This window comes from Hypanus sabinus, chromosome 13 (assembly GCF_030144855.1).
Source record: "Hypanus sabinus isolate sHypSab1 chromosome 13, sHypSab1.hap1, whole genome shotgun sequence".
Classification (NCBI taxonomy): Eukaryota; Metazoa; Chordata; class Chondrichthyes; order Myliobatiformes; family Dasyatidae; genus Hypanus; species Hypanus sabinus.
The window spans coordinates 31,611,861-31,639,265 of record NC_082718.1 but is presented as its reverse complement, the minus strand read 5'-3'; the positions used below and the strand labels follow the sequence as shown (position 1 = coordinate 31,639,265).

At 45.0% G+C, this 27,405-nt stretch overlaps 1 protein-coding gene across 1 annotated transcript in view; it reads right to left on the bottom strand.

The window, feature by feature from the left end:
* Positions 1–13,322, bottom strand: part of frmd4a (FERM domain containing 4A) — a 359,939-nt gene extending 346,617 nt beyond the window's left edge. The window contains exon 1 of the mRNA XM_059987419.1: positions 13,249–13,322. Coding sequence (XP_059843402.1) covers positions 13,249–13,281 — 33 coding nt within the window. The 5' untranslated portion in view covers positions 13,282–13,322. The remainder of the gene's footprint in view (positions 1–13,248) is intronic.
* Positions 13,323–27,405: the final 14,083 nt, after the last annotated feature.

Genomic DNA, 27,405 nt, shown 5'->3' with positions numbered 1-27,405 from the left:
TCATCAGGGTCCTGAAACACCCTAACACTACCTCTGACTGTATTTCATCAGGGTCCTGAAACACCCTAACACTACCTCTGACTGTATTTCATCAGGGTCCTGAAACACCCCAACACCGACTCCAACTGTATTTCATCAGGGTCCTGAAACACCCTAACACTACCTCCAACTGTATTTCATCAGGGTCCTGAAACACCCTAACACTACCATCGACTGTATTTCATCAGGGTCCTGAAACACCTTAACACTACCATCGACTGTATTTCATCAGGGTCCTGAAACACCTTAACACTACCTCTGATTGTATTTCATCAGGGTCCTGAAACACCTTAACACTACCTCTGACTGTATTTCATCAGGGTCCTGAAACACCTTAACACTACCTCTGACTGTATTTATTTCATCAGGGTCCTGAAACACCCTAACACTACCTCTGACTGTATTTCATCAGGGTCCTGAAACACCCTAACACCGACTCCAACTGTATTTCATCAGGGTCCTGAAACACCCTAACACCGACTCCAACTGTATTTCATCAGGGTCCTGAAACACCCTAACACTACCTCCGACTGTATTTCATAGGGTTCCTCAAACACCCTAACACAACCTCTGACTGTATTTCATCAGAGTCCTGAACCCACCTGAAACACCCTAACATGACCTCAGACCACAAATGTTCCTACTACTGTTGTTGTGTTTACCTAGCCCAGTCTAAATTCCATTCTCTCCCTCTCAATCTGCACTAATGTCATGTCTGTTTTGTTTAAGTATGTGATGTATAATTTATTTTAATTTATGCTAATTTCTGCTTGTCATGTGTGCAATGTACAGTCTGCTGCAGCAAACAGCTAATTTTCACGGCATTTATACCCCGGGTATGTTTGCCCCCTGACAATAAACTTCAACCTGACCTTGATGTCCTTTTATTGGAACCACAGAAGATTAATGTGCTGGGACAGAAGGCATTTGGAAAGAGGAACAATTTAATATTCAAAGTTCAAAGTATCAATACATTAAACAACCTTGAGATTCATCTCCTTAATGGCAGCCACAAAACAAAGGAACCCAAAAGAACCCATTTTTAAAAAAGACCATCAAACACCCAATGTGCTGAGACAAAATATGTGCAAACAATAAATACAAGCAATTTGCATTCTGAACAGAAGTCCACGGACCCTTAGTTCATTGCAGAGCGGAGTAAACATTGTGGAGCAGTACGCTGAACCAGCCCATCCCTTGCCTCAGGCCCCAACAATCTGACCTTTTCAATCTGGCCTGGTGCCTAAATCATCACCCAGGAGCCTGGATCCCGCCACCTCGATTCGGCCTGCACTCGACCTGACCTCTATCCAAGAAGATCTGAGTACACCGTGCTCTTTTCTCACTACTTCCACGGGGCAGGAAGTTCAGAGCTTAGGTCCCACACCATGAGGTTCAGGAACAGTTCTTCAGTTCTGAATGTTATTTGTTTGCTTACTTTTAGTGTTTGCACAATTTGTGTTTTTTTCCAGCACAGTGTTTGACAGCCTTTTTTTTAAATAGATTCTATTAGGTTTCTCTGTTTTGTGGCTGCTGGTAAGGAAATGAATCACTAGGTTGTATATAGTATACATACTTTGAAAATAAATGTACTTTGAATTTTGAACTTTTGAGTTATTCGCAGGATCCTGAATCAGCGTGGATAACATGGGGCGGCATGGTAGCACAGTGATTACCACAATGCTTTACAGTACCAGTGACCCACGTTCAATTACCATCGCTGTAAGGAGTTTGTACCTTCTCCTATGAGCACATGGGTTTCCTCCCACAGTCCAAAGACATACTGGCTGGTAGGTTAATTGGTCATTGTAAATAGTCCTGACATTAGGCTAGGGTTAAATTGGGGGTTGCTGGGCAATGGAGCTCAAAGGGCTGGAAGGGCCTATTCTCTGCTGTACCTCAATAACTCCAACACTGAACTTTTCCACAACTTATAGACTCACTTTCAAGGACTCCACAACTCATGCTCTCAGTATTATTTTTACTTGCAGTTTGTTTTCTCTTGCACATTGATTGTCTGTCAGTCTTTGTTTATGTATAGTTTTTCATAAAAATCTATCGTATTTCTTTATTTTCCTGTGAATATCTGCAAGGAATGAATCTCAAGATGGTACCTGGTGACATATATATATATATATATAGATCCTAAATTTACTTTGAACTTAGATGTTTTGATACAGTGATACGACATTTGGAACACAGATCACTCAAAGTTGCCACACAAGTTGATAGAGTGGTTACGCAGTCGTACAGTTTGTTGGCCTTCATTAGTCTGAGGACTGAGTTTAAGAGTTGCAGCCCTATAAAACTCTGATTAGAAAACACCTGTAATATTGCGTTCAGTTCTGGTTGCCTCATTACAGGAAGTATGTGGAAGCTTTAGAGAAGGTGCAGAGGATATTTATTAGGATGCTGCTTGGATTAGAGACCATGTCTTATGAGGAAAGGTTGAGTGAGCTTGGACTTTTCTCTTTGGAATGATGGGTGAGAGGTGACTTGATAACAGTGTACAATACAATAAGAGGCACAGATCAAGTGGAGAGCCTGCAACTTTTTCCCAGGGCAGAAATGGCTAATATGAGAGGGCAGAACTTTAAAATGATTGGTTAGGAAAGTATAGGGGAAGGGGGCGTCAGAGGTAGGTAGTGAGTGTGTGGAACACGCTCCCAGGGTTGAGGCAGATAAATTAGGGACATTTAAGTAATGCTTAGCTAGGGCAGCACGATAGCCTAGCGGTTAGCGTTAATGCTTTTCAGTGGCAGCAACATGGGTTCAATTCTGTTGCGATCTGCAAGGAATCTGTACATTCTCCACATGAGTTATGGGCATGTTATGTAGACGCTGGAAGAGTGGAAACACTTGTGGGCTGTCCCCACATCTTTGGGCTGTGTTAATCATTGACACAAACACAGCATGTCTTGATGTGCAAATAAAGCTAATCTTCAATTTTTAAAAGGATGAAGGAAAAATGGAGGACTGTGTGGGAGGAAAGGGTTAGTTTGATCTTGGAGTAGGTTAGAAGGCTGGCACAACATTGTGGGCTGAAGGGCCTGAAATATACTATGCTCTGAGTTTGTCCCAACCCCACACAGCTCACTTCTGTCTCCTGCCCAAAACCTGCAACACCACAGCCCTGACAAATCCTGTGAATCAACTTCTCTTTCCACAGAGGCAACTAAACCTGCCGTCTCTATTTTTATCGAGGGGAGAAGGTAATGTGAGACTGGAAACAATGGTATAAAATGCAGCGAAGAATAATAAAAAATGCATTTCAGTCATGTTTTTTTAAAAACTTTGATATTGTACCACAAATGACAAACAAGTTCATTCTGGGTCACCTGTCTGTGAAGTGAGGAGGCCAACAAAGGCACATCACCAGCATTATTTTTTTAAAACCTCATTTTATGTAACTGCCTGAGTTAGTTAACACATTTTCCTATCCTGCATTGGATCTCATACATATTAATAAAAGAATTATGTTAATCCTTAGGAAGGGAAGCATTAAATACTTGTAATTAGTTCTGACTGAGTTTATTATGTGCCATAATGCAATAACAATCGCTGTTCTCCACGCTGAAAGGAGCTGACACAATCTACTGTCGTTTATTCCATGTCAGGTTTCACATTCACATCACAATAGAATACATTCTTTCAGATTCCTCACATTATCCACCCGTGTAACGGCCCTTCCTCCCTTTCCTCCCACCCCACACTGAACTAGGATGGGGGTACGTATCCCCGCTTTAGGACCTATGCTGTGGACTCCGTTCTAATGCGTTGACTTAGCCTCAGAACCCCGAAAGAAGTTCTGGCTCCTGACCACCATCTAATGGCCGCTGCTGGGATAACAGGTGCAGGCAGCGCGGGGACAAGTTCCCCATCTCCACCACAGGGGAATTATCTCCTGCACAATCCACGGGGTCCTGATTCCTGTACTTCAAGATTTTCCCTGCACCCAGAAGGGGAAAGGGTATGCTCTTGTGCCTAAACTTCCACCTCACATTCAATCCCTGCCAGTGCTCCTGTCTATATCAACACTACTTAGATCGAGAGGGTTAAGACCCTTAAGCTCCTTGGTGTGATCATCATCAATTGCTGGTCCTCGTCCAACCACATTGATGTCATAGCCAAGGAAGCTAACCCTCACCTCTACTTCCTCAGGAGGCTAAAGAAACTTGACATGTCTCCCTAGACTTACAAATTTTAATCAATGCATCATACATAGAAAGCATCCTAACTCGATGCATCACAGCTTGGTACGACAACTGCTCCGACTGCGACGGAGGGAAACTGCAGAGAATTATGGACACAGCTCAGCACATTACAGAAACCAGCCTCCGTCCTATAAACTCTTGTCTTCACTTCTCGCTGCCTCAGTAAAGCAGCCAGCATAATCAAAGACCCCACACACCACTACGCCGTCAGTCAGAAGATACAGAAGTCTGACAGCATGTACCACCAGGCTCAAGGACAGCACCTATCCTGTTGTAATAAGGCTACTGAATGGATCTTTAGTATGATAAAGTAGACTTTGGACCTCACAATCTACCTCATTATGATCTTGCACCTTATTGTCTATCTGCACTGCACTTTCTCTGTAGCTGTTACAATTTATTCTGCATTCTGTTATTGTTTTACCTTGTTCTACCTCAATGCACTGTATAATAATCTGATCGGTATGAACAGTGTGCAAGACAAGCTTTTCACTGTATCTCAATACGTGTGACAATAATAAACCAATTCCAATTCCAGTCCCAAAGGGTTTGGTTTCTATTTCCAAAGCGGCTAGCGTAACATTACAATGCCAGCGATCACTCTGTGACATTCAGTTGCTGCCACTGTTTGTAAGGAGTTTGTACATTCTCTCTGTGACCACATGGGCTTCATCTGGGTGCTCAAGTTTTCTCCCTCATTCTAAAGACATACGGTTAGGGTTAGTGAGTTGTGGGTATGCTATGTTACCACCAGAAGCATGACGAAGCTTGTGGGCTACCCCCTGTACATCCTTGGACTGTGTTGGTTGGTAAAGTCAATGTCACATTTCACTGTATGTTTCAATGTTTTGATGGTAAAGGTGACAAATAGCATGAATCTTTAAGTTTGTTATTTTTCCTTGTGGCATTGACAGCCATTTGGCACACTGCTTCTATGTCAGTCTTTAGAACAATCTCGTTTCACACATCTTTTGCTCTTAACTTGTTTTTTCTCATGTCGTCATAGAGCACTACAGCACAGATGCTCATAGTTCCCCAAGTTCTCCTACAATCAAATTCAACTTTAATTACCATTCAACCATACATGAATACAGCCAAACCAAACAGTGTTCCTCTGGGGCCAAGGTGAAAAACATACACAGCACATTCAAGATAGAGAGTAAAAAAAAAGATAGTCACACAAAAAAAAAGACACATATATAATCCAAGACAAATTACTAGTGGTGTCCAGCCATTACAAACAAGCTTGTCATTCCACCAATTGAACACTGGAGGGCAGCACTGACAGGAGAGGCCAACCTGTAACTGAGCATGGACGCCACGCTACACCGCCTCCAACATCTCTCCCCTGGGCTGCAGCAGTACCGCCTACCTTTACAGTAACTATTTTGGCAACATGTCTTTGGGACGTGGGAGGAAATCAGAGCATCTAGAGGAAAGCCGCTCAGTCACAGAAAACACATGCAATCTCCACACAGATTTTGCCTGAGATCAGGACTGACCTGGGGTCACTATAGGTGTGAAGCTCTACCTACTGTGCCACCCTGTCTGTTATCAGTGTAGAACATGGAATAGTTAAACATCCAACTAAACTAATCCCTTCTAGTTACACCACGTCCATCTCTCTCAAAGGGCATCACGGCAACATCGCTGTTAACTTGGTGCTAATACAGCTTGGGGCATCAGAGTTCAGTCTGACATCCTCTGTACATCCTCCCTATGGAATGAGTGCATTTCATCCAGTTGCTCTGATTTCCTCCCACAGTCCAAAGACGTACCGCTCAGTAGGCTAGTCACTGTAAACGGTCCTGTGATTGGGCTAAGGTTAAATAGGTGGGTTGCTGGGTGGCGTGGTTCAAAGAGCCAGAAAGGATCTTTACATTCTGTATCTCTAAACTAAAAAGTAATAAATAATAAATAAATAAATTCCTGCACATTCATGTGTCTGTCTATGAGTCCCTTAAGCACCTCCATCATACCTACCTCTACCACCACCATGCCAGTGGATTTCAGACACCCACCGAGCTCTCAGTAGAATTAACTTCTCTCACACACCTCCTCTGAACTCACCCCCCTCACTTTAAACTACATGCCCCATGGTATTAGACATTTTGACCCTGGGGAGGAAGACTCTGCCTATACACATCCGTCATAAACTTAAAAGGCTCCATCAGGTTTCCCCTCAGCTTCTGCCGTTCCAGAGAAAGCAACCCAAGCTTGTCCCATTGTCAGTATAAAACTAATCGAGTTATAGCAAAAGGTTGAATACATTAGGAATTTATTGCCTGGTGCGTAGGAGAATGGGAGGAGATTTGACAGAGGGATACAAAATCATGAGGGGTATAGATGGGGTAATTCCAAGCAGGCTTTTTCCACTGAGGTTGGGAGAGACTACAACTAGAGGTCATGGGTTAAGGGTGAAAGGTGAAATACTTAAGGGGAACATCTTCACCTTTGAGAGTGTGGAACAAGCTGCCAGCACTTTTGAGAGAAGTTTGGTTAGGTACGTGGATGGGAGGAGTTTGGAGGGCTATGGTCCGGGTACAGGTCAATGGGACTAGAGTAATAACTCGGCACAGACTAGATGGGCTGAAGGGTCTGCTTCGGTGCTGTTGTGCACTACAATCCTTACTCAGAGTGCCGTTTGGAGGAGGACGACGGGGGTATCTGCCTGTAGTCCTGGGGTCAATGTTTATCGTCCCCCACAAGCCCAGCCAACGACAGAGTGGAATAACTGTTCACTACCCCGCTGCTGTTCGTGGGAACTTGATGTGTGAAAATTAGCTGCCCTTTTTCCCTACATTTTGAGTGGCAAAATTACAACAGGGCATCATTCAATGTGGAGCCTAGATATATTCCGGGAGGGGCACGCAAGAGTCTTGCGGGAAATACAGATATTCTGAACGATACACCACTCCATAGTCTAAAACATTCATGTCAACAGCCATTAAACAATAAGATATAGCAGCATAATTAGGCCATTTGGCCCATCGAGTCTGTTCCACCATGCTATCATGGCTGATTTATTTTCCCTCTCAACCTCATTCTCCTGCATTCTCCCCATAATCTTTGATGCCCTTACTAATCAAGAACCTATCTACCTCTGCTTTAAATATACCTAATGACTTGACTTCTACAGCTACCTATAGCAATTAATTCCTCAGATTCACCACGCTTTTATTAAAGAAATTTCTCCTCATCTCTATTCTAAAGGGACACCCTTCTGTTCTGAGGCTGTGCCCTCTGGTCCTAGACACTCCCACCATACAAAACATCTCCTCCACATCCACTCTATCTAGGCCTTTCAATATTTCATAGGTTTCAATGAGATTCCCCCTCATTATTTTAAATTCCAATGAGGAGAGGCCCAGAGCCATCAAACATGCCTCATAGCTAACCCTTTCATTCCCAGGATAATTCTCTGGATCCCCTCCAAAGCCAGTTCATCCTTTCTTAGATGTGGGACCCAAAGCCAAGCTGACACAGCCTATCAACTACCAAAGGCCAGCCCCATTTCTCTGAAGACAAACATGTTGAATTATTGGCAAATGCAGATGATACCAAGACTGGGGACATAGTGAACAGTCAAGAAGGCTATCAAAGCTTGCAGCAGGATCTGGAACAATGGGAAAAATGGGCTGAGAAATGGCAGATGAAATTTAATGCAGACAAGTGTGAGGTGTTGCACTTTGGGAAGACAAACATAGGTAGGAATTACACATGGAATGGTAGGGCTCTGAGGAGTGTGGTAGAACAGAGGGATACAGGTCCATAGTTCCTTGAAAACGGCATCACTGACAGATAGGGTCATAAAGAAAACTTTTGGCACTTTTGTCCACTAATCAGGGGATTGAACACAGGAGTTATATTTAGGTTGTGTAAGATGTTGCTGAGGCCTAATTTGGAGTTCTGTGTGCAGTTGTGGTCACCTACCTACAGGAAAGATGAAATAAGATTGAAAGAGTACAGAGAAATTTTACAAGGATGTTGCTGGGATTTGAGGACCCAAATTGTACGGAAAGTTTGAATAGATTAGGACTTTATTCCCTGAAGCGCAGGAGGATGAGGAGAGATTTGATAGAGGTATACAAAATTATGAGGGGTATAGATAGGGTGAATGCAAGCAAGCCTTTTCCACTGAGTTTAGATGAGACTAGAACAAGAGGTCATGGGTTAAGGGTGAAAGCTGAAAAATTTAAGGGGAACATGAGGGGGAATTTCTTCACTCAGACGGTAGTGTGAGTGTGGAACCTTCTGCCAGCAGAAATGCGGATGCAGGTTCCACTGCAGCATTTAAGATGAGTTTGGATAAGTACATGGATGGGAATGGTATGGATGGCTGTGGCTCAAGAGGGGCTAGGCAGAAGACCAGCCTTGCAAGGCCTGTCTCTGTGCTATAGTGCTCTATGATTGTAATTTCACGCAGACTGAGATACAGTGAAAATCATTTGTTTGCATGTCACCCAGACAGATAATTCCTGCACACAAGTCAAAAACTTGGAACTTTAACAGTCCCTGTCTGTCTCTCTCTCTCCCCCACCCCCCACCACTGTCTGCTTTTATTTTAATAAAAATTCCTACATTTTAAGGTTGGGGGGATGTTTACAAGTGATGTGAGGGGCATAACTTACCAGGGGTAGTAGTGGTCGAGTGTAAGAGGATTTTAGACATACGCATGACTCTGAAAGGAATGGAGGGATATTAGATACACAGCAAGAGGACACTTAGTATAAACTGGCATCAAATTCGGCACATTGTGGGCTGAATGGCCTGTCCTGTTCTGTGCTCTCTGTGAAGCTTATTTGCTTCTAAATTTACGCACTGCAGCTCTTTATTGCTTATTTCACGTGCTGTACTTAAGCCTCAGGGTTGAGTGATGGCGAAAGGAAATGAACTGCATTTGACCTGATTACAGGAATTAATACGGTAGAAAGCAAGTACTTGCTCTGGTAAAAGGAGACCAGGGCCAGGGGTTACAGCCTTAACGATTGAACTATGCCAGTTCACACACTGAGCAGTGGGAATCCGGAACTCTCCCAACAGGAGAGGGCTTGCAGTATTAAAGCACAAAACACAGAACACTACGGCACAGTACAGGCCCTTCAGCCACGATGTTGTGCTGACCTTATAACCTACACTAAGAACAATCTGGCCCCTCCCTCCCACATAGCCCTCCATTCTTCTATCATCCACATGCTTAAGAGTTTCTTAACTGTCGCTGCCTCTACCACCACCCCTGGCAGGACGTTCCACGCAAGCACCATTCTCTGTGTTAAAAACCTACCTCTGCATTTTCCTCCAGTCATATTAAAATTATACTCCTAGTTTTAGCCATTTCTGCTCCGGGAAAAAATATCTGGCTATCCACTCGATCTATGCCTCTTGTCATCTTGAACACCTCTATCAAGTCACCTCTCATCCTTCTTCACTCCAAAGAGAAAAGCCCTAGTTCACTGAACCTATTCTCATAAGACATGCTCTCTAGTCCAGGCAACATCCTGGTAAATCTCCTCTGCACCCTCTCCAAAGCTTCTACATCCTTCCTACAAAGAGGCAACCAGGACTGAACACAATATTCCAAATGTTGTCTTACCAAAGTTTTATAGAGCTGCAAAATTACTTTGTGGGTCTTGAACTCAATCCCACAACTAATGAAGGACAACACACTATACACCTTCTTAACCACCCTATCAACTTTAGAGATCTATGGCCATGGACTGCAAGATCCCTCAGTTCCTCCCTCTGTAAACAGGAAGTTTCCAGGCTGAGACTGGTGGACTGCCATTCATCGATAGGACTGAGGAACATTAGTCTTTAGAGACAAGAGACTGGGAATGTTGGAATGTGCAGCAACACACAAAATGCAGGGGGAACTCAATGGGCCAGAAAGCATCTGTGGAGGAAAACTGGCAGTTGATGGTCCGGGTTGAGACCTTTCATCTGGGGCAGCATCCAGTAATATTCAGCAACCACCTCATCGATGGAACACAGAGCTCAGGTTGGGGGTGGGGGGTACCCTCTCCTTATTCCCACACTATGCTGGACTGTAAACTGCATTTATCTAACACTAAGGAACAATGACAAACAGCATCCTCCCTCACATCATACCTGAAGATTACATGAGGAGGAGGACATTTGGCCTCTCTGTGTCTGTTCTAACAGTCGATAGCGTCCTGACTGATGACTGCGTGTGGTGTGTGTGTGTGTGTGTGTGTGTGTGTGTGAGTGAGTGAGTGAGTGAGTGAGTGAGTGAGTGAGTGAGTGAGTGAGTGAGTGAGTGAGTGAGTGAGTGAGAGAGAGAGAGAGAGAGAGAGAGAGAGAGAGAGAGAGAGAGAGAGAGAGAGGATTTGCACCTGTGTAAGTGTGTGTGAGTAAACATCTGTGTACCAGAGTGTGTTTGTGTGGGTCTGCTTATCTATAAGAATATTGTGAAGTGAATGTATGAGTGTGAGAACGTGTGTGAGAGTGAAAGGGGTTGTGTGTGTACAAAGTGTCTGTGAGAGTGTACCTGTGTGCTTGAGTATACGTGAGTGTGTAACTGTGTGTGTATGAGAAGGTGTGTCTATATGTGTGTAAGTGTGTGGCGTACATGACTACACCTGAGTACCACTTTCCTGCACCAATCCCAGATTCCTTGATACCCTTAACATCCAAAAATCCTTCCATGTGTCTTGAATAAACCCAGCGACCGACTCCCCGGGACAGAAAATTCCAGACTGACCACCTTCCGAGGGAAGGAATTTCTTCACTCTCCTGAACAACCAACCACTTATTGTGACAGTGACTCCTGGTTTTATAGATGCCCTCAACTCCACATCCATCCCATCAGAACCCTAAAGGATTTTGTATGTTTCAATGCAATCATTCTTCCAAATGCAAACATTTTTACAGTGCGGTCTCTTATCTTCTGAGAACTACCTGCACTGTCAATAAATATCCCGGTGCCATCATCTGTGACATAACGCACTGCTGAGAAGCTAAGAAATAATTCAACACAACGAGCTGGTGTCGGAAAATTAGAACAGCATTTGGATTTACTGCTTCAGCACAGCCACAACACAAAGGAAATTCCAAACAGTTCCCTCAGGCAACAGCCGTTCAAAATGAATTCCTTGCTAGCACTGTTCTATGCATGCTGTCAGTGAATGGCTGAGAGAAAGAAAGATATCGTTCACACCACAGCAGAGGAAAAAACCTGTAAAGGGTTAACTTCAATTTCATTGTCTCAAGCACGCAGCGGAGGGAGTTCCATTTTTAAATTCACTTGTATTTAATAAAAATCTCCCTCAGCCATGTGCTGTACTTGGAAAACCTTGTAACCATTGAGCGGTCCAAGAACAGACTGGCATTGTAATGGTTTCTACGATGGAGTCGGTTTGGCAAGAGGAAGTCGTTGTGCCCACACTGCTTCGCCATGCTCACACAATACCCGGTTTGGGGCCGTTACCATAACCACAGCCCTCACCACGGTTAAACATTCCGCTCTGGAAAAGCAGCCCTTCAGCAGACACCCCACGTCACCGGCAGGCTCCTACTGTACATTAATCACTCAGAGAACCGCTGTCAGTATCCCTCAGCACACACACACACACACACACACACACACACACTGTACAACACATTTGTGTCAGTCCAGGATCCCGGGAAAGCAACACGGGCTTCACAATTGCTTCAACATGGTTGTGCATTTTGAACAATAAAATTCAAAGCAGTGTGTGTGTATGTGTGCTTTTGCATCTGAGTTCATGTACTGTATACGTCTGCTGTGTGTGCGTGTGTGTGTGAGAGTGAGTGTGTTATTACATCCCTGCTTCTGTGCATCTCTCTCTCTCCCTCCCTCCCTCTCTCTCTCCCTCTCTCTCTCTTTCTCTCCAGGAGTGTTCTTCTCTGTGAATGTGCCAATCCCCTCTCTCTCTCTCCGCTCTTCCTACAGGAGCATTGCTCTCTGTGTATCTACGTGCATAACCTCTCTCTCTTGCTGTCTTTATGCACAGCTATCTAGTGTGTTCCTATCTCTGTCCATGTGTTTATGTGTAAGTGTGTGTGCATGTGTGTGCCTTGCTCTCTTTATGTGTGTCTCTCTGTATCTATATCTGTCTCTCTCTCTCTCTATTTATATCTCTGTATAGCTCTCTTTCTCTCTCTCTCTCTCTCTCTCTTTGGTGTGTGTCTCTGTCAATCTCTGTTTATCTTTCTCTCGCTGCCTACACATGCCGGCGTACGCATGCGTGTCGACTAAGTAAGTAATCCTCCTTACCCCCATCCTCACTCTCTGAGTTTCCCCCACTCTGCATAACAAATTATAACAGTCCATTCCCAGAGGGATCCACTCCAACAGAGGCTGCTCCTTTAAAACTCCGCACCATCCAGCCACCCAGCGACGCGAGAGGAATGGACCCTTCAGAAACAATTGTCAGCACACTGGAGTCAGCAGGTGTCCCACCTCCTCACTGCCTCGGAGAGTAGACCCTTCCATTGCCAGCTCAGCTGCCAGCATTCAATTTACTTCAAACTAAACGTCTTCCCGTAAAACAAAACGCCGCTCGGAACTTAAGACACTCCGTCTCAAACTAAACCCACATCAAGCCCATTCTCTCAGCATCGCCGACGAGATCCCTTTAAAGCTGCTGTCCATCAGCCTCTCACTCTCCTCCCTCCCTTCCCGGCCCCCACTCCCTCAACGGGGGGACAGCCTGGCTTTCTGGGGTGGGGTGGGGGTGGATTTACAGCCGGTCGCGACCGCGCCATCCGTCAGTTTAAATGGACAGCAAGTGTAAACATGGCTGTCCGAGCAGTCCGCGTACATTTCATCAAACTGTCCCGCTCCTCCTCGAGCAGAGACAAGAGTCTCAGTGCGACCTCCCTGCGGAATAGGACACCCTCCCCATGCACAGGTTGCCCGATTCTGACAGGGACAAAAGCTTGCCGCTCAGCCTCGGTTACTGAGGCAGCCTCGCCTCCTCTCCACAGGCTAGAGCAAGCCCGATCTACCTACCTTTGTTCGCATCGGAGACAGAAGCCCTTCCATGTTGCCGTCCGCCTCATAACACTCCTCCCGCAGCCCCCCTCGAGCTCTCAGGTGTCCTCTGCAGAGGGTAGCCACACGGTCGCCTCCTCCATCTCAACCTGCTCAACTTGAATAGCCAGAGCGCCTCACAGATGCTGTGTCACAGAGTGCTCCTCTGCTTCCCTCTAACGTGCTTGCTCCACACTCACTGACTAATGAAGTCTAGCTTACGTAGTGTGTTCTGCACAGGGGGAAAGTGCCATCACCCAAACTGCTGCTATTAGGTCTCAGAAAGATCACAGCAAGGTGCCTGACGACAGAAGGGCTTCTGCATGCTGTGCCTTTTCAACGTCCTCACGTTTACAAGGGTCACTGCTTTACAAGTGGACTCGGGCTACACTTGGTGGCCACTTTATTAGGCACACCTGTACACCTACTCGTCAATTTAATAGGAAACCCAGGGGTAACTTTTTCCACCGACAGGGTGGTCAGTATATGAAATGAGCTGCAAGAAGTAGATAAAATAACAAGGGTTTAAAAGGTACTTAGATCTGTTAAACTTGGTTTTTGCACCTGGATACATGATATATGCAAAGGGAAGGTACGGAGCCCTCCTCTTCTCATTACGACCACCAAGGAGAAGGTACAGAAGACTGAAGATACACACTCGACATTTCAGTAACAGCTTCTTCCCCTCTGCCATTAGATTTCTGAACAGACTATGAACCCAAGAAGACCACCTCAGTACTTTGCTCTCTCCTTGCACTATTTATTTGTTTGTTGATATACAGCGACGACTAGACTGTTTCTGGCCCTTCCAGCCACCCAGCCCAGCAACCCCTGATTAAACCCTAGCCTAATCATGGGGCAATTTACAGAGATCAACTAGCCTACCAACTGGAACATCTTTGGACTGTGAGAGGAAACCAGTGCACCTGCAGGAAACCAACACGCACTCAGAGGAAGAACATACGAACTTTCTTACAGACGACACTGGAATTGAACTTCAAACTCCAACACCCCAGGATCTAATAGCGTTGCACTAACCAATTACACTACCATGCAAGTAATATACATACAGTGCCTATAAAATGTACTCACCCCCCCCCACCCTTGCAAGTTTTCGTGTTTTATTGTTTTACAGCATTGAATCACAGTGGATTTAATTTGGCTTTTTTTTGACACTGATCAACAGAAAAAGACTCTTATGTCAAAGTGAAAACAGATCTCTACAAAATGATCTAAATAAACTACAAATATAAAACACAAAATAATTGCCTATGTATTCACTCCCTTATCTGACACACCAAATCATCACAGATGCAGCTTGTTGGCTTTAGAAGTCACATAGTTCATTAAATGGAGATCACCATGTGCAGTCAAGGTGTTTCAATTGATTGTCGTAAAAATACACTTGTATCTGGAAGGTCCAGCTGCTGGTGAGTCAGCGTCCTGGCAAAAACTACACCATGAAGACAACAGCAACTCTAAGTAACTCTGCGAAAAGGTTATTGAAAAGCGTAAGTCAGGAGACTGATACAAGTATAATTAAGTCAATCAACAAGAAATGAAAAGGATATGGCACAGCAGTAAATCTGCCTAAAGCAGGCCATCCTCAAAAACAATGTAACCGTGCCGGAAGGGGACCAGTGAAGGAGGTGTAATTACCACCAAGAGTCCTATGACAACTCTGGAGGAGTTACAAGCTTCAGTGGCTGAGATGGGAGAGACTGCATATATAACAACTGTTACCTAGGAGTTTCACCAGTCACAGCTTTATGGGAGAGTGGCAAAGAGAAAGCCACTGTTGAAAAAAAACTCACATGAGATTTTGGCTAGAGTTCGCCTGAAAGCATATAGGAGACTCTGAGTCAGCTGAAAGAAGCTCCTATGGTCTGATGAAACCAAAACTGAGCTTTCTGGCCATCAGATGAATGCCAAACACCACACATCATCAAAAACAGACCATCCCTACCATAAAGCATGGTGATGACTGCATCATGCTGCGGGGATGCTTCACTGCAGCAGGCCCTGGAAGGTTTGTGAGGGTAAAATGAATGCAGCAAAATACAGGGAAATCCTGGAGGAAAACCCGATGCAGTCTGCAAGAGATCTGTGACTTGGGAGAGGATTTGTTTTCCAGCAGGACAATGACCCCAAACATAAAACCAAAGCTACATAAGAATGGCATAAAAACTACAAAGTTAATATCCTGGGGTGGCCAAGTCAGAGTCCAGACTTCAATGAGAATTGGTGGCTGTTCCCTATGCAACCTGACAAGGCTTGAGCAGTTTTGTCAAGAATGGGGAAAAATTGCAAAGCTAATAGAGACCTATCCTCACAGACTCAAGGCTGTAATTGCTGCCAAAGGTGCATCTACAAAATACTGACTTGAAGGGGGTGAATACTTATGTAATCAATTAATTTGTGTTTTATATCTGTATTTAATTTAGATCACTTTGTATCGCTCTCTTTTCAATTTGACATAAAAGTGCCTTTTTCTGTTGATCAATGTCAAAAGCCAAATTAAACCCACTGTGATTCAATGTTGTCAAATAAAACACGAAAACTTCCAAGGGGGAGTGAAACTTTTTATAGGCACCATATATCTTAGAATAATATATATATTTTTTTCATATTATAATTTACACCCAGTACCCACTTTATTAGATGCACCTGTACACCTGCTTATTAATGCAAATATCTTATCAGCCAATCATGTGGCAGCAACTCAATACATAAAAGCATGCAGACATGGTCAAGAGGTTCAGTTGTTATTCAGACAAAACATTAGAATGAGAAAGAAATGTGATCGAAGTGACTTTGACTGTGGAAGATTGTTGGTGCCAGAGGGGGTGGTTTGAGTATCTCAGAAACTGCTAATCTCCTCAGATTTTCATGCACAACAGGCTCTAGAGTTTACAGAGAATTATGTGAGAAACAGAAAAAAAACATCCAGTGAGTGGCAGTTCTGTGGATGTAAACACCTTGTTAATGAGAGGTTGGAGGAGAACGGCCAAACTGATTCAAGCTGACAGGGCGGAGACAGTAACTCAAATAACTGTGCGGTACAACAGTGGTGAAACGAAGAGCATCTCTGAATGCACAATACGCTTAATATTGAAATGGATGGGCTCCAGCAGCAGAAGACCACACAGAGTTCCCCTTGAGCTCATGTTCATTATCATCTGTACATATATACAACCAAACGAAACAATGTTCCTCCAGACCAGTACCCCCACAAAACAGTTAACACACACACACAGAGCACATAAAACAAAATATTATCAGAAAAGTTAATAATATATAATTAAAGATGCATGTAGCACAGGTAAACAGTATAGCAAATACCTGTACCTAATAAAGTGACCACTGAGTGTATTAACAACAACACACACAAAATGCTGGTGGAACACAGCAGGCCAGGCAGCTATAGAGAGAAGCGCTGTCGACGTTTCGGGCCAAGACCCTTCGTCAGGACTGACGTGTTTCCTCGTGTTTACTGAGTGTATTAGCACACTCGTGTTTTCTTCATGATCAGCACTTCTGGCTAAGTTATTTACACTATATCTCTGTCACCACCTTTCCTCAGTGTGACTCCCCCCTCCCCCCGCTTATTCAGCAATATAAACGTGGCAAAGGGTACCAAGATACAGGAAAGTTAATGAACACTGGGGAAAGACAGGGACAAGGATAAGACCATAAGACACTAGAACAGAATTAGGCCATTTGGCCCAAAGAGTCTGCTCCACCATTCCAACATGGCTGATCCCAGATCCCACTCAACCCCATACACCTGCTTTCTCACCTTATTCTTTGATGCCCTGACCAATCAGGCAACTATCAACTTCTGCCTTAAATATACCCACGGATTTGATCTCCACTGCAGTCTGTGGCAGAGCATTCCACAGATTCACTACTCTCTGGTTAAAAAAATTCCTCCTTACCTCTATTCTAAAAGGTTGCCCCTCAATTTTGTGGCTGTGCCTTCTAGCTCTGGATACTCTCCACCGTAGGAAACATCCTCGCCACATACACCCTATCTAGTTCTTTCAACATTATGTAAGTTTCAATGAGATCCCCATGAATACTTTTAAATTCCTGTGAGGGCAGGCCCAAAGATTCATATGCTAACTGACTAGTGTCTTATAAAACCCCAGCATTATCTCCTTGCTTTTATATTTTATTCCCCTTGAAATAAATGCCAACATTGCATTTGCTGGATTTCATGTGCAGAGGGAGCCACAGAGAAGTTGGGAGGGAGGGGAGCCTGACAATGACTGAGACATTAAATTCGACGGGGTGACAGGGTGTTGTAATTACGGTTTTTTTTTTGTCACCTGACATGAGGTTCAGTTGTTATTCAGACCAAGCATCAGAATGAGTGATTTTGACTATGGAATGTGGAATGTTTGTTGGTGTCAAACAGGGTGGTTTGAGTATCTCAGAAATTGCTGATTCCCTGGGATTTTCATGGACACCAGTCTCCAGAATTTACAGAGAACAGTGCTAAAAACAAGAAACATCCATTCAAAGGCAATTCTGTGAGCAAAATCGCCTTGTTAACAAGAGAGATCAGAGGAGAATGGCCAGACTGGTTCAAGCTGACAAGAAGGCAACAGAAACTCAAGTAACCATGCATTACAATAGTGATGTGCAGAAGAGAATCTCTGAATGCATAACACATCTCTGGGCTAGAGCAGCTGAAGACCACAAACATACACTCAGTGGCCACTTTATTAGGTACAGGAGGTACACTGAGTGTATGTCTGTGATAATAAACCTGATTCTGACTCCGGTTCTCTGTATGAATGTGTTGCGTAGCAGAAAGGTAAAGGGACACTCCTCCCAGGAGAATGGCAGATGGTGGCTCAGAGGATGGGCAAGTTCCAACTGGTACAGGGATGAGATTATACAGGAGCAACCACCTCCCACTGGTTTACCTGCATCACTCTCTGTCTGGAGGTGTCTGGTACGGGGTGCCAACCCCAGGAAACAGGCTTGCTCCTGTCTGTCCTCAGTTATTACCCCTCAATCATCAGGCTGTTGACCTAGAAGGGATAACTTCACTCAACTTCAGCCACCTCATCACAACTGTTACCACAACCTATGGACTCTTCATCTCATGTTTTTGGATATTTACTACTTACAGATTTATTAATATTTATTTTTCTTTTCGTATTTGCACAGTTTATGGTCTTTTGCACATTGATTGTTTGTCTATCTTGTTGGGTAAGGTCTTTCATTGGTTCTCTTATGGTCTTGGATTTACTGAGTATGCCCACAAGAAAATAAATTTACTTTGAACGTTATCGTAAGAAACAGAGTCAGCCACTCGGCCCCTAAAACCTCCTCTGCTGTTCAACAAGATCGAAGTTCAAAGTAAAATGTATTATCAAGGTAGATACACATTCCCATTTACTACCTTGAGATACATTTTCTTACAGTCATTTACAGGGAGATAAATAAATATAATACAATTTATGTAAAGGTATATGTAAATAGCGACAAAAAAAACACCAAGATGCAAAATCAAATAAATCATGCAAATTAAAAAAACACAACATGATTTGTTCAATAGTTCAATAGTTCTATATAATATCAAAGAAATGTATACAATATACATCCTGAAAGTCTTTTTCATCTTTGTAAAGAATCGTATGTTGTAGAATCAGTTCAGTGTTGAGGCGAGTGAAGTTACCCACACCAGTTCAGTAGCCTGAGGATTGAGGGGTAACATCTGTTCCTGAACCTGGCGGTGTGGGTCCTTGATGATGGGTGCTGCTTTCTTGTGGTAACACTCCATGTAAGTGTGCTCAGTGGTAAGGAGGGCTTTGCTTATGATGGGCTGGGCCATATCCACCATTTTCTGTGGATTTTACCATTCATAGGCACTGTTGTTTCCATACCAGGCCATTGATTAGGATACTCTCCACTGTACATCTATAGAAGTTTGTCAAAGTTCCAGATGACATGCCAAATCTGTGAAAAACCTTGAAGGAAAATAATCCCAGTTATTCATACGACCATAAGACATAGGAGCAGAATCAGGCCATTTAGCCCATCAAGTCTGCTCTGCTATTCTATCATGGCCAATTCATTATCCCTCTCAAACCTATTCTAACTCCACTATGGACGATCCCAAGTCTGTCTGCGAAAGGGGGAGGGTTGGGAATGGGGCTAGCAACCTCATCCCATAAAAACCCAGAGCTACAGAAGCTCCAAAGATCTCTTCCCTGGGAGAGGAAGGATACACCAAGAAGAGTGGTTACACCTGGAGACTGGACCAGGACAGAGACTCTGGGGAGCTACTGTCTTTATCCTAGTAGGGATGATGAGCATAAGCTACATTGGTGCTGGAAAATTATATGTGTCACTCCACTCATTAAAAAGAGAGGGATGCAAAAAGACAGGAAATTATAGGCCAATTAACCTGTCTTCATGGTTGGAGCCCATTATTAAGATCATAAGACATAGGAGCAGAATTAGGCCATTTGGCCCATTGAGTCTGCTCTGCCATTCTATCATGGTTGATTTATTATCCCTTTCATCCACATTCTCCTGATAACCTTTGACACCCTTATTGAACAAGAACCTATCAACCACCTCTTTAAATACATACAATGACTTGGCTTCCACAGCCATCCGTGGCCATGATTCACCACCCTCTGGCTAAAGAAACTCCTCCTCATCTTTGCTCTATTCTAAGGTTGTGCCCTCTGGTCCTGGACTCTCTCCAAATTGGTTAAGTAATGTTAGCATTCACTTCCAAAGGACTAGAATATAAAAGCAAAGATGCAATGCTGGGGCTTCATAAGGCATTGGTCAGACTGCACTAGGAGTCTTGTGAGCAGTTTTAGGCCTCTTATCTAAGGAACTATGAGCTGCCTTTGAAGACAGGTTCACAAGAAGGATCCTAGGAATAAAAGGGTTAATGTAAGGGGATTTTGAGAAGGTTACAAATTTAGGAGGGAAGGGTTTGACTGATCTTAGAACAGTCATAAAGTTATCACAACGTCGAGGGCTGAAGGGTCAGTACTGTGCTGTATGTTCTATGTTCTAAATTTCTACAGCTGTTCGGTGGAGAGCGTTCTGACTGGCTGCATCACCGCCTGGTACGGAGGTTCCAATTCACAAGGTGACAAGAGGGTTGTAGACTCAGCCAAGTCCATCACGAGCACAACCTTCCCCACCACTGAGGACATCTCCCACTTCCTCCCACAGTCCAAAGACATACTGGTTGGTAGGTTAACAAGTCATTACAAATTGTCCCATGAATAGGCTAGGATTAAATTGGGGAATTGCTGGGTGGAGCAGCAAGGCCTAGCACACACTGTATCCCAATAAATAAATAGATAGATAGATAGTTAGATAAAAAACCTTCAAGAGGTGGTACCTCAAGAAGATGGCATCCATCTCTAAAAACCCTCACCATTCAGGACATGTCCTTTTATCATTACTACCATCAAGGAGGAGGTACAGGAGCCTGGAGGCAGACTCAACGATTCAGGAACAACTTCTTCCCCTCTGCCATCAGATTTCTGATTGGTCCGTGAACGCATGAACTACCTTGTTATTCCTTTGCTTTGCACTATTTTTTAAAAATTTTTTTTGCAATTTATAGTAAATTTATGCCTTTCCATTGCACCCCAATACAAAATGACAAATATCATTTTGTAATTTATAGTAATTTTTATGTCTTGTACATTATATAATAAAATTTCTTCCCACCTTCCTGCAAACACAGATCTATTTTAAGCTTTGTGTGAGGACTTGGACTTCACTGCTATAAGATGGAGAGTAAGCCACACAGCCAATTGTTATTCAAATACACTGTCAGGTCAGAGCCAAAAACAGCTCCCACCTCTGCATGGTTCTCTGGGGGCCTGTGCTCAGTAAGCAGGTCTATGTTTGAGCATCTGGTGCTAATCCTCTGGAAATACCTGCAACGGCTTTGGGAGGCTGCTAATTAACAGAGTGACATCGGCTGGTACTCCGCACATCCGGAATCAAGCATTATTTCAGCGGGGAATACTGCGGGTGAAGCATCAAGCCGTTGCCATGACAACAGCAGAAAAAAGCGTGCAGCTGAGGCTGCAACAGAGCCCTCAGAACTCATCTGTCTCCCTCCTAGAGGCTATGCTGTTGTGCATTTACTGTGAGATGGAGGTCATGGAACTGAACATCAGCAACAGCCTGTCCTGGTCCAACCACATAGACAAGAAAGCTGCTAGCATCTCTACTTTCCCAGGAGGCTGAAGAAACTTGGCATGTCCCCATTGACCCTCATCATAGAAAGCATTCTGTCTGAATACATCACAGCTTGGTACGGCAACTGCTCTGCACATGACCACGCAAGAAGGCAGAGAGCAGTAGGTACAGCTCAGCACATCAGAGATACCAGTCTCCTCTCCATGTATGTACTTCTTGCTGCCTCAGTAAAGAAAACAGCACAGCTAACTACCCCATCCACCCCTCTCCCATTGGGCAGAAGATACAAAAGCCTGAAAGCACATAATCAGGCTCAAGGACAGATTCTATCCCACTATTATAAGACTCTTTAACAGACCTCTTGTATGATAATTTGGGCTTTTGACCTCACAAACTACCCTGTTATGATCTTGTACTTTATCGGTAACCTGCACTACACCTTTTCCAGTGGCCGTTACACTTTCTTCTACATTATTATTGGTTTAAGATCACAAAACCGTAAGACACAGAAGTAGAACTCAGCCATCTGTCCCATCAAATCTGCTCCACCATTACGGCTGATTAATTATCCCTCTCAAACCGATCTGCCCCATGTGTGGATGCCACTGTCCTAAGGCTGGGGATGACCGGTTGTGTTAGAACCATAAGGCACAGAAGCAGAATTAGGCCATTTGGTCCATCGAGTCTGTTCCACCATTCCATCATAGCTGATTTATTACCCCTCTCAAACTCATTCTCTTGTCTTCTCCCCATAACCTTTGATGCTCCTACGAATCAAGAACCTATCAACCTCTGCTTTAAATGTGTTCAATGACAAATTGTCTGTGGCAATGAATTCCACAAATTTACCACCATCTGGCTAGAGAAATTCCTTCTCATCTGTTCTAAAGGGAGGTCCCTCTAATCGAAGGCTGCATCCTCCAGTCCTATACCTTCCCCACTATAGGAGACATCCTCTCTACCTCTGCCTTTCAATATTCAGTCTGTTTCAATGAGATTCCCCCTCATTCTGCTAAATCTCAGCGAGTACAGGCCCACAGCCATCAAATGCTCTCCAAACATTAACCCTTTCATTCCCAGGATTATTCTCGTGAACCTTATTACCTCTCTATGTTCTGTGTTTTAAGTAATCCCTCTACTCTGAGGCTGAGGTAGAACATGGTAAAACAAAAACAGAATGCAGAATGAAGTGCAACATTTAGAGAGAAAGCGCAGTGCAGGTAAACAAAAAGATGCAAGATCATGACGAGGTAAACTGTGAGGTCAAGAGTCAGTCTTATACTAGAGACCCATTAAACAGTCTTACAACACTGGGAGAGAAGTTGTACATGCTTTCAGGCTTTTGTATCTTCTGCCCGATGGGAGGGGAGCTGAACAGGGAATGTCAGAGCATGTGGTGTATTTGATTATGCTGGTTGCTTTACCAAGGCAGCAGGAATTGTAGGTCGAGTGTAAAGAGGGGAGGCTGGTTTCTGTGATGTGCTGAGCTGTGTCCACAAATCTCTGCAGCTTCTTGTAATCTTGTACTGATAGGGAGGGGAGGATAGGAAAAGAGCTTCTTTCACCCTGTGCCACCACCAACTCCATCCATTCATCCCCCTTGGTCTCTACCCAACAATAGATTTTCCCTAAGTCGCCTGTACTGGGAGCTGAAGGCTTCCCAGCTTCAGGATGATAAAGAGTTTTCCCCAGACTGTCCAAGACTTGTTTCTTTAGCGCCTTTCAATCCTATCCAAGAGCTCACACTGCATGCCAAGGCCAGTGAAGCAAAATGCAGACACAAGTCATAAGGTCATGGATTTGTAGAAGCAGGCCATTCTGTCCATCACCATCAAGTCAACCCACTCGTACATTAATTCTAATTGCAGTTGACCTCTCGTGCCTTTTTTTAAAGATTAAATTTAGTTTTCACGAGCACATCGATATATACAGTGAAATGCTTTGTCTGTGTCAATGATCTACACAGTCTGAGAAAGAGCCGGGCAGCCCACAAGCGTCGCCTTGCTTCTGGCTCCAGCACAGCACGCCAACAACTTCCTAGCCCTAATCTTTTGGAATGTGGGAGGATCATGCGGTCACAGGGAAAACGTGCAAACTCCTTACTGACAGCAGCAGGAATTGAACCCTATTGGTTGGTGCTGTGAAGTGTTGTACTAACCATTATGCTACAGAACACAGAACACCACCGAGTAAGCACAGGAACAGGCCATTCAGTCCACAATGTTGTACCGAACCAGCTAAAAAGCAAATCAAAAACACCCAAACACTAATCCCTCCATCTTCCTTACATCCATGTGCCTATCCAAACATCTCTATGTATTTGTCTCTACCACCATACCTGACAACACATTCCAGGCATCCACCACCCTCTGAGTAAAAAAGTTTACCCCTCACATCCCCCTTGAACCTAATCCTTTCAATGCACGCCCTCTGGTATTATAGACATTTCAACCCTGGGAAACAGGTACTCCTTGTTAACTGTATCTATGCCTCTCATAATCTTATTGACCTTTATCAGATCTCCAATCAGTCTCCAGAGAAAACAACTCCAAGTTTATCCAGTCTCTCCTGATAGCACATGCCCTCTAAACCAGGCAGCATCCTGGTAAACCTCTTCTGCACCCTCTACAAAACCTCAACATCCTTTCGGTAGTGCGGCGACCAGAACCATATGTAGTATCTCTTCAGGGTTAAAGCTCTTCGTTTACCTGAGCTTCTGTCACCAACTCAGCTTGTCAAAACACACCAAGGGATGAGACATGTCCAGCCTCTCCCACAGCACAAGAGCCGAAGCCAATTACCGCTCAGATACAAGGGAAGGCTCGTTACAAGGGAAAATAAAGAACTGACCTGAGTAGGTTGCAAATGATGAGTCACAGAGCACAGCAGCACAGAAACAGGCCCTTTGGCCCATCTAGTCTGTGTCAGGCTGGTCCTCTGCTTAGTCCCATCTATACCCCTTCGATCCACATTCAACACATAAGTTCAAGTACAAAGCAAGCATGATAGCACCTCTACTTCCTTAGGAGTTTGCAAAGATATCTTAAAACTTTATAAACTTCTACAGATGTGTGGTGGAGAGTGGCTGCATCACAGCCTGGTTTAAAAACACCAAGGCCCTTGAATGGAAAGCCCTACAAAAAGTAGTGGATATGTCCCAGCCCATCACGGGTAAAGTCCTAACCACCAGTGAGCACATTTACACGGAGCGCTGTCATAGGAAAGCAGTATCCATCATCAAGGACCACCATCACAAAGGATATGCACTCTTCTCACTGTTCCATCAGGAAGAAGGTACAGGAGCCTCAAGACTCACATCACCAGGTTCAGGAACAGTTATTACCCCTCAGCCATCAGGCTCTAGAACCAAAGAGTTGATAACTTCACTCACCTCAACACTGAAATGTTCCCACAACCTATGGACTCACTTTCAAGGACTCTTCAACTCCATGCTCTAGATATTTATTGCTTGTTTGTTTGTTTATTTATTTATTTATGTATCTATCTTTTGTATCTGCACAGCTTCTTGTCTTTTGCACATGGGTTGTTTGTCCCGTGAGTGAGGTCTTTCATTGATCCTATTGTGTTTTTTGGACTTATTGTGAATGCCTACAAGAAAACGAATCTCAGGGTGACTTTTTTGTACTTTGATAATAAAATTTACTTTGAACTTTGAAACTTCTCTTGCATGCTACCATCAAATCCACGCCCACTGCTTCCACCAGCAGCTCAGTCCACATCTCACACCACCCTTGAGCCAAGAGGTTCCCCTTAAACATTTCACCTTTCATCCTAAACCTCTAATCTCTAACTCTAGTCTCCTCCAACCTCAGTGGAAGGAGCCTGCTTGCATTTACCCTGTCTACACTACAAATCCTGAACAATTCAAACTTCCCCTATAAATCAGCACCTCCAATCTGCCTGAACTGCTGACAGGACACAGATCCCCAAGTGAGATCGACAAGTAGGGAGGCCACATAGGCCAAGTGCTGACAAGCGGGACAGCACAACGTTGTCAGAGAGAAGAAACGGCCATCAGCACCAACACAGTCAGGGACAAAGATGTTTCCTCTCCTGAGGGCTGGCTGTTGAACCCCACCGCCTTTGATGCATTGTTGACACTGTGTAACTAATTGAGCTAGACACTGTGACTGTGAGGGGTTCCAGCCATGCCACAGGGTTTCCAGTCTGTGACTGCGAGGGGTTTCAGTCTGTGACTGTGAGGGGTTTGGGCTGTGCCACACGGTCTCGAGTCTGTGACTGTGAGGGGTTTGGGCTGTGCCACACGGTCTCGAGTCTGTGACTGTGAGGGGTTTCAGTCTGTGACTGTGAGGGGTTTGGGCTGTGCCACACGGTCTCGAGTCTGTGACTGTGAGGGGTTTGGGCTGTGCCACACGGTCTCGAGTCTGTGACTGTGAGGGGTTTGGGCTGTGCCACACGGTCTCGAGTCTGTGACTGTGAGGGGTTTCAGTCTGTGACTGTGAGGGGTTTGGGCTGTGCCACACGGTCTCGAGTCTGTGACTGTGAGGGGTTTCAGTCTGTGACTGTGAGGGGTTCCAGCTGCGCCGCACAGTTTCGAGTCTGTGACTGTGAGGGGTTCCAGCCATGCCACACGGTCTCGAGTCTGTGACTGTGAGGGGTTCCAGCCATGCCACAGGGTTTCCAGTCTGTGACTGTGAGGGGTTCCAGTCTGTGACTGTGAGGGGTTTCAGTCTGTGACTATGAGGGGTTTGGGCTGTGCCGCACAGTTTCCAGTCTGACTGTGAGGGGTTTCAGTCTGTGACTGTGAAGGGTTCCAGCCGCGCTGCACGGTTTCCAGTCTGTGACTGTGAGGGGTTTGGGCTGTGCTACAGGGTTTCCAGTCTGCGACTGTGAGGGGTTCCAGCCGCGCCGCACGGTTTCGAGTCTGTGACTGTGAGGGGTTTCAGTCTGTGACTGTGAGGGGTTCCAGCCATGCCACAGGGTTTCCAGTCTGTGACTGTGAGGGGTTTCAGTCTGTGACTGTGAGGGGTTTGGGCTGTGCCACACGGTCTCGAGTCTGTGACTGTGAGGGGTTTCAGTCTGTGACTGTGAGGGGTTTGGGCTGTGCCACACGGTCTCGAGTCTGTGACTGTGAGGGGTTTGGGCTGTGCCACACGGTCTCGAGTCTGTGACTGTGAGGGGTTTGGGCTGTGCCACACGGTCTCGAGTCTGTGACTGTGAGGGGTTTCAGTCTGTGACTGTGAGGGGTTTGGGCTGTGCCACACAGTCTCGAGTCTGTGACTGTGAGGGGTTTGGGCTGTGCCACACGGTCTCGAGTCTGTGACTGTGAGGGGTTTCAGTCTGTGACTGTGAGGGGTTTGGGCTGTGCCACACGGTCTCGAGTCTGTGACTGTGAGGGGTTTGGGCTGTGCCACACAGTCTCGAGTCTGTGACTGTGAGGGGTTTGGGCTGTGCCACACGGTCTCGAGTCTGTGACTGTGAGGGGTTTCAGTCTGTGACTGTGAGGGGTTCCAGCTGCGCCGCACAGTTTCGAGTCTGTGACTGTGAGGGGTTCCAGCCATGCCACACGGTCTCGAGTCTGTGACTGTGAGGGGTTCCAGCCATGCCACAGGGTTTCCAGTCTGTGACTGTGAGGGGTTCCAGTCTGTGACTGTGAGGGGTTTCAGTCTGTGACTGTGAGGGGTTTGGGCTGTGCCGCACAGTTTCCAGTCTGACTGTGAGGGGTTTCAGTCTGTGACTGTGAAGGGTTCCAGCCGCGCTGCACGGTTTCCAGTCTGTGACTGTGAGGGGTTTGGGCTGTGCCACACGGTCTCGAGTCTGTGACTGTGAGGGGTTTGGGCTGTGCCACACGGTCTCGAGTCTGTGACTGTGAGGGGTTTCAGTCTGTGACTGTGAGGGGTTTGGGCTGTGCCACACAGTCTCGAGTCTGTGACTGTGAGGGGTTTGGGCTGT